At 50.5% G+C, this 7,985-nt stretch overlaps 1 protein-coding gene across 1 annotated transcript in view; it reads right to left on the bottom strand.

The window, feature by feature from the left end:
- The window catches only part of DNAH10 (dynein axonemal heavy chain 10), a 117,180-nt gene that overhangs the window by 104,440 nt on the left and 4,755 nt on the right, over positions 1-7,985 (bottom strand). Inside the window, 12 exon segments of the mRNA XM_087703474.1 lie at positions 1,552-1,667; positions 1,670-1,781; positions 2,722-2,743; positions 2,836-2,917; positions 2,920-2,991; positions 3,734-3,832; positions 3,835-3,949; positions 4,948-5,063; positions 6,092-6,175; positions 6,178-6,199; positions 6,610-6,659; positions 6,662-6,748. Of these exon segments, the coding sequence (XP_087559600.1) occupies positions 1,552-1,667; positions 1,670-1,781; positions 2,722-2,743; positions 2,836-2,917; positions 2,920-2,991; positions 3,734-3,832; positions 3,835-3,949; positions 4,948-5,063; positions 6,092-6,175; positions 6,178-6,199; positions 6,610-6,659; positions 6,662-6,748 (977 nt within the window).

Below are 7,985 nucleotides of genomic sequence, written 5' to 3'. Positions count from 1 at the left end.
CAGCACGCGCGTGCATGGACGCACATTCTGGGTGCTGAAAAGGTTCGCCGTCATCACTGCTCTAGAGGTAACCCCATGGCATCAAAACTGAAACAACAACGATCGGATGTTGGTTTTGTTATTATTTTAATGGACAATTCTCTTGAGATTTGAGGTCTCGTACGAGAAGCCTGGAAGCTCTGCAGCAGATACCACCAGGCGAGATCTAATTTTTAAAAAATGTAAGCTGAGAAATGTGTAGAAGCCAATGAGATGCTTGCTGGCAGACTCGCCTGGACTACTGTAACGCTCTCTACATGGGGCTGCCCTTGAAGAGCACCCGGAGGCTTCAACTGGTCCAGAATGCGGCCGCGCGGGTTATCAGGGGGGAACCTAGGTGCCCCCATGTTACACCCCTTTAGGCGGCCTGCACTGGTTGCCGGTTGTCTTCCAGGTGCGTTCAAGGTACTAATTATGACCTTTAAAGCGCTCCATGGCTTAGGCCCAGGGTACCTGCGAGACCACCTACTGCCACCGGTAGCCTCCCACCGTCCAGTGCGATCCCACAGAATTGGCCTCCTCAGGGTGCCATCGGCCAGACAGTGTCGGCTAGAGACCCCCAGGGGGAGAGCCTTCTCCGTGGGGAGCCCCTTCCCTCCAGAATGAGCTGCCCCCCGGAGCTTCGTATAATCCCCGACCTCCGGTCCTTCCGACGCGCCCTAAAAAGTTGGCTTTTCCAGCAAGCCAGCCTGGCTTGAACAAAACAAAATTGACCACTGTTAATTTTAATTCGGTTTTTTTAAAATGTATTATCAGTTTTAATTGGGTTTGGGATATTCATTTATTTATTTTTTACTTTTATATCATGTGTTTCTTTTAGAAAAGTAAAGAGCCGAGGTGGCGCAGTGGTTAGGGTGCAGTACTGCAGGCCACTTCAGCTGACTGTTATCTGCAGTTCAGCGGTTCTAATCTCACCGGCTCAAGGTTGACTCAGCCTTCCATCCTTCCGAGGTGGGTAAAATGAGGACCCGGATTGTTGTTGGGGGCAATATGCTGGTTCTGTAAACCGCTTAGAGAGGGCTGAAAGCCCTATGAAGCGGTATATAACTCTAACTGCTATTGCTATTGCTATTTTTAATTGTTGTATGCCGCCCTGAGTCCTTGGGAGAATGGCAGCATATAAATCTAATCAATCTCAAATCTCTAAATGTCTGTGGAGATTCTCCATCATCCAGGTCACGGTTGTCCCAAAGTGCTTCTTCCCCTCTTCCTCCCCAAGAGGCAACTGGACTTTCTGGTTTTTTCTTTTGAAGGCGTTTTCGCTTCCCATCCGAGAAGCTTCTTCGGCTCCGAAGAAAAAATGAACTGAGAACTGAAGAAGCTTCTCGGATGAGAAGCGAAACCCCTTCAAAAGAAAAAAGCGGAAGGTCCAGTCGCCTCTTGGAAAAAGCACCTCTGGGATCACCGCGGCTCGTTTTCGCGTGGAAGCAACCGCAGATGACGCTCACTGATCCAGGAGAACCTTCAGGGCCACCTTGCTCACCCAACCTCACCGGTTGAACCACGAGATACCTTCAGATGCCGCTCCAAGGTGGAGAGAAACCGGACGTTGTCCACCGCTTCCACGTGGTGTTTGGAGAGTTCGGCGACAACCACCTGCAAGTTGTCCACGATCCCCGTGTTGGCAATTCAAGAACCTGGAGGACCTTCTTAACCGTGGGCAGCTTCACCTGCTCCGTCAGGGCACTCAGGGTGGCGTTCCTCTCCCGCCAGAGATCGATCTCGCCCAGTGGACCGTTCCCCTGCAGGACGGAGGAAAGGAGACCGGGTATCCTGAGCGAGTCTCTGGACCTTCACCATTAGAGGAGCTGGGCTGTTACCTTTCAGTGGGGCTCATGGAATGAAATGTAGCAAAATAATGGAGGACAGCCTTGAGGCTGTATCACTGTTGTGGCCCGCCAGTGGCCAGCGGAGCTGGCAGAAGTTTCGGACAGTGAGGAGGGTTGGGGAGGAACCTGGGCCAGTCCTGGAGTCTGGGAAAGGCTCTGATGAGGGCTCTGTGTTGGAGGCAGAGAGGGGGCCAGGGACGTCTGACAGTTATCAGCTGCCTTGAGAGTCAGACATCAGTGGGGCAGAAGAACAGCTGGAGCCTGTTCCCAGTGTGCGCATGCGCAGAGTTGCCAGGAGAAGGGAACAGCTAAAGAACAGGGGTCGACTTGGGAGTAAGGCCACAGGTGGACGGTGAATGGCCCCTCCCAGAGGGAATAAAAGAGGAGCGACAGGGGAGTGGAGTTTGCAGGAGAGCATTAGTCCGCTTCACTGGTTCGTGACTCTCCGAGACTCCTTGCCAGCTTCTGCAGAGATCGGCCTGGCAGCTCTCCAAGCCAGATAAGGTCTGTGACCGTAAATCCTCCCTCGAAAGACTTTGCTGGATGTGAACGAGAGGAATTCACAGTCACTTAATAAAAAGGGGTATTGCCAGGACAAGGAGTCTGCTTCATGGTTTGGGGAAGCCTTGCTCAGAATACCGCTAGACCAGGTCTGGGCAACTATGACCTGTGGACTTTTGACTCCCAGAATTCCTGAGCCAGCGTGAAGGTGGCTGCCTCAGGAATTGTGGGACTTGAAGTCCACAGGTTGTAAGGGCCGCAGTTGCCCAACCCTGCAGTAGACATTATTGAAAGAACGGATCAAATGGAGAACTTTGGAACTATCCCAACAGAGAAGAACTTTTCCCTTTACTTCTTTTGTCCCGTTGGAGGACCTGTGAAAAGATTCGTGAACTCATCGATGAATGCCAACGTTTAGGGAAGGTGGGGCTGTAAAAAACAGGAGGCCACCCTTGAACCCCATTACCTGAGGACTTTCCTCTGGAGCTCTTCGTTGGCAGAAGCAATCAACACGAGCCAACCATTTGCAAGGTTTTCCAATGTTTCACCACGTCCGGGTCGCTCGCCAGCTCATTCGTGTCCCCTTCTATGCTTAACGTCGGCATGTCTAACTTAATTTCCCCTGTTGGGGAAGAAGAAGAAGGAGGAGGGGGAGGAGGAGGAGGAGGAAGAGCAGGAGCAGGAGGAGGAGGAGGAGGAAGAGGAGGAAGGAGAGGGGGAGGAGAGGACGAGAGGAGGACGAGGAGGAGGAAGAAGAAGAGGAGGAAGAAGAAGGAGGAGGGGGAGGAGGAGGAGGAGGAGGAGGAGGAAGGAGAGGGGGAGGAGAGGAAGAGGAGGAGGAACAAGGAGGAGGAGGAGGAGAAAGAGCAGGAGGAGGAGGAGGAGGAGGAGGAGGAGGAGGAGGAGGAAGGAGGAGGAAGAGGAGGAAGGAGAGGGGGAGGAGAGGAAGAGGAGGAGGACGAGGAGGAGGAGGAAGAAGAGGAGGAAGAGAGGGAGGAGGAGAAGAGCAGGAGCAGGAGGAGGAGGAGGAGGAAGGAGAGGGGGAGGAGAGGAAGAGGAGGAGGACAAGGAGGAGGAGGAGGAAGAGGGAGGAAGAAGAAGGAGGAGGGGGGGAGGGGAGAAAGAGCAGGAGGAGGAGGAAGAGCAGCAGGAGGAGGAGGAGAGAGAGGGCAGGAAGGGAGAGGAGTTGAGCATCCTGTGTTGTCTCTGGTGCATAGGGAGCACCTCACTCAGGCTGATGGGTGTCCATCTGGGTTGGGCCCGTAGCACCCAGAGGAGTTGTAGCATCACTTCTCGTTTTTTTTTTTAGATGCTCCAGTTAGAGATGGTCCGCCCCCCCCCCCGCTCCGAGGCCCCAAATTCACCTTCAATCTGCTGGATGGTCCTCTGAATGTGATTCAGGAATTTCTGCATGCTCATCAATAACTCGTTCCTCAGGCTGTGGTAACTGTCGAACACCAGCGCTTCTTCAGTCCCTTTTGAGCAAGCTGCAAATCTTCCCCCTCGGCTTTCTCAGACTCCGCGTGCGCACTGATCTCCTCCAAGCCATACTGGTTGTGGGACATGGCGGGAAGGTAGACCTGCAACAGCAACATAATAATTTTTTACAACTTTCGACTCCTTTCGCTGGAGGCCACCAACTCTCCACCTTCTCCCCTCTCTAAATTCAGGTATGGCAACTGCACAAATTTTGCAGATTCCAGCAGCAGCAGCAGCAGAACCCAACAGCAAAGGATGCTGGGAGTCGCAGTCCGGCAACATCTGGAGAAGTTCTTTAGGTCTGCTGTCGGACGTTGCTAGTTGCCAATAAAGGGCAGTAGCAATAGCAATAGCAGTTAGACTTATATACCGCTTCATAGGGCTTTCAGCCCTCTCTAAGCGGTTTACAGAGTCCGCATATCGCCCCCACAGTCTGGGTCCTCATTTTACCCACCTCGGAAGGATGGAAGGCTGAGTCAACCTTGAGCCGATGAGATTTGAACAGCCGAACTGCAGATAGCAGTCAGCTGAAGTGGCCTGCAGTACTGCACCCTAACCACTGCGCCACCTCGGCTCCTCGGTTAAACTGTCTAAACAGCATCCATCAACTGTTTTGGCAGTTTGATTACCTCTTCCTCGGGCTTAGAAGAAGAAGGCGAGCAAACTATGTTTGGTATACACCTCAGTATACGAGAGAAGTTTCTGTTTTCTTTATCTGAGCCTAAAAAGGGACCTCTTTAGAGAAACGTAGCATAGGGGGTGACCAGGCTGAGCCTGAGAGAGGGAATCAAAGGAGTCATCAGTCTTGAATCCCTTCACGCTCACAAGAGTTCTAAGTCCAGCCCACCTTGAATTCCATTCGCTCTTTCTCTACCGCCAATTTGCTTTTAGTAGCTCAGATTCTTGTAGAGAGCTTAACACTTGCAATAAATCTTTATCCTCATTGGAGCTGCCTGGATTTTCTTTATTTCCCTGGCGCCTGACCCTTGGAGAGGAATCCTGAGCTATGCAGACAAGGCTGCCCACACCCTCAACCGCGCTACTCGAGACGCTTACGAAGCCGCCACGAAGGCCCGAGGCTAAAACCCAACCCTCTCACCAGGGCCAAGATCTGTTTGAGCATCAACAGAGTGTTGTTGTTCAGGATGCCGTATTCCAAAACTTCGGGCAAAACGTCCTCAGCTTCGTCCAAGTCGTTGGGCTCCGACACCGTTTCTGGCGAAAGAGGAGAAAGACCCCCAAGTGGATTTTTAATGTCCAGATACCTCATTCCAGGGAAGCCATGGACAAGCAAACGTCTGGGAAGTTCATAAAAATCTGCATGTTGGGAATGCTTTCCCTCTCTTTCTATGTAAATATGTTTATTTTCATTTCATTTCGTAGAGTCACATATATACTGTGCTAACCGGGGCATATAACACAGCCCGCCTCTTGTCCACAATACCCCCCAAAATACAAACCCAACACACCACTTCGACCCACCATACACCTTTCTTTCGCCCCCCTCCAACTTTCGTTCTTCCCTCCAACGTTCCCCTCTATCCTACTTCCCTTCCCCCTCTATCACTCCTCTCTCCCGGTACACTCCTCCTTCCTCCTCCCCCTCCCTCCAGTCCTCTCTCCCACCCTCTCTACCCCTCTTTCTTCTATCCCTCTACTCCTCCCTTCGGTGTATCTCTGCTATCTATCAATATATTCAGCTTGTCTTATTTTAACACTAGAGTTAAAGAGCAACAGTATACAAGTGCAATCGTGTTATTTTAAAATCTAGCATGTACTATATTTCCCCCCTCCCCCCTAAGACCCCCCCTCCCTTCCCTCCCCCCGACTTCCCAGAGCCCGTACACGGTATAGCTTCCCTCTCTTTGCCCATGGAGAAACAGCCCAGGAAGAGAGCAAGCTGGTTACTTACAGCTGGCGTGTTAGCCTGGTAAACAAACCACCATTTCACAGCCTGAGACTCTAATCCCTTTTGAGCCTCTTTTTCCACCCCTTGTACAGCTCTGGGCTATGTAGTCTCTTATCTGACCATTCCCATGTTCTTCATTCCAATCTTCCACTATCTTTCTCACGTACCAATTACAGAAGTTTAGCTTCATGATCATTAAATTGTATACTGATGGGGGGAGGGGCTTTATTAAAGAGAGAACTTAATTAAGGACGAATATTTCATTTGTCAAGGGAGGCGGTCGTGACGCTCCGTTTTGCTCAAGCCTTTTTCCTTTCCAATGCTTAAAAAATACCTGCCGTCTCTCTCAGGAAGTAGACCGTGTCACTCTCCACAAAGTCTTCCCGGATATCGTTCACCGCCATGTGGTAATAGAGATGTAAATTTCTTGCTTCACAATTTTCTGAAACGGAGAGAGAGAGACCCAACGGCTTGTGTGCTTGGAAAGAAAATCAAGCACGCATTCCAAATTTCGATTTGCCCAGAAGATGCGCTTGAGGAACCCACGAAACAACAATGGTTGCGTTCGGAGTAGAACTGTTCTCGGCACAAAATCTGTGAACTTTTGCGCTGCTTTTCCCACCTGCCCATTTGCAATTCGGAATTCGTGCCGCAAGAGATCAGATATGACACCCAACCGCCCCCTAAAAAAGGCAGTATTTTGAAAAATAACAATCCCGTTTTTTAAAAAAAAGAGAAAGTTGTGGTTTGGGTAGGAAGAAGAATTCCCAAATCTGTGCTGATCAGTTGAAGAGTGAGTCCTACAAAGAAACCAGGGGGCTGACACGGAAATGAAAGCAAAGGGCCACTTACTTTGTACGTCCGAAGCTTTTGCCGCGACATGCCCAGTTCGCGTTCTATTCCGCGAAGCCTGACCTGTCCGAGGCGATGGAGGGGGTCGCGCTCGCGGTTCTTTCTGCTGCTTCATTTACGGACATCTTGCTCCTCCAACCTTTTCTCTAAACGAGGGACATCCAAAGATCACCACCAACAGAACAATTCACCAGTGGAACGACTTGCCTCCAGAAATTGTGGGTGCTGGAGGTTTTTAAGAAGAGACTGGGAAGCCATTTGTCTGAAATGGTATGGGGGTCTCCTGCCTGAGCAGGGGGTTGGACTAGAAGACCTCCAAGGTCCCTTCCAACTCTTGTTATTTCAATTCAGAATAGCAATAGCAATAGCAGTTAGACTTATATACCGCTTCATAGGGCTTTCAGCCCGCTCTAAGCGGTTTACAGAGTCAGCATATCGCCGCCCCCACAGTCTGGGTCCTCATTTCACCCACCTCGGAAGGATGGAAGGCTGAGTCGACCTTGAGCCGGTGAGATTTGAACTGCCGAACTGTAGATAACAGTCAGCTGAAGTGGCCTGCAGTACTGCACCCTAACCACTACGCCACCTCGGCTCTTAGAAGGGAATCTGAAGGATGGCAACAATCAGTGTCTTTGGCAACAGATCTCTAAGGACGGGAGTCCTTTTCGCCCTCTGCGTGTAAACATAACCTGACGAGATACAGGTAGTCCTCAACTTATGAGCACAGTTGAGCCCAAGATTTCTGTTGCTAGGCAAGGCAATTTGTTAAGGGAGTTTTGCCCCATTTTACAACCTTCCTCACCGCAGCTGTTCAGGGAACCACTGCATTTGTTAAGTCAATAACCTGGTTGTTAAGTGAATCTGGTTGTTAAGTGAATTTGTCTATCAGAAAGTCACAAAAAGGGGATCACGTGAGTCGCCCCCCCCCTTCACCTCAGGACGCTGCAACCGTCATAAATATGAGCCAATTGCTAAACACCTGAATTTTGATCACTTGACCATGAGGGAAGTTATAATGGTGGTAAGTGGCGCACTTACCACCATTATAAGAGCCGAGGTGGCGCAGTGGTTAGGGTGCAGTACTGCAGGCCACTTCAACTGACTGTTATCTGCAGTTCAGCGGTTCAAATCTCACCGGCTCAAGGTTGACTCAGCCTTCCATCCTTCCGAGGTGGGTGAAATGAGGACCCAGACTGTGGGGGGCGATATGCTGACTCTATAAACCGCTTAGAGAGGGCTGAAAGCCCTATGAAGCGGTATATAAGTCTAACTGCTATTGCTATTGCTAAGTGTGAAAAACAGTCGTAAGTCACTCTTTTCATTGCAAATTCAAATGGTCACTAAAATGACAATGACAATCAAGTAAAAACAATGAC

Source organism: Thamnophis sirtalis, unplaced genomic scaffold (genome assembly GCF_051295495.1).
Source record: "Thamnophis sirtalis isolate CommonGarterSnake01/CBP01778 unplaced genomic scaffold, rThaSir2_p1.2 scaffold_2, whole genome shotgun sequence".
NCBI classification, from domain to species: domain Eukaryota; kingdom Metazoa; phylum Chordata; class Lepidosauria; order Squamata; family Natricidae; genus Thamnophis; species Thamnophis sirtalis.
The sequence above is the reverse complement of the archived record's forward strand: the minus strand, read 5'-3'. Positions and strand labels throughout refer to the sequence as shown.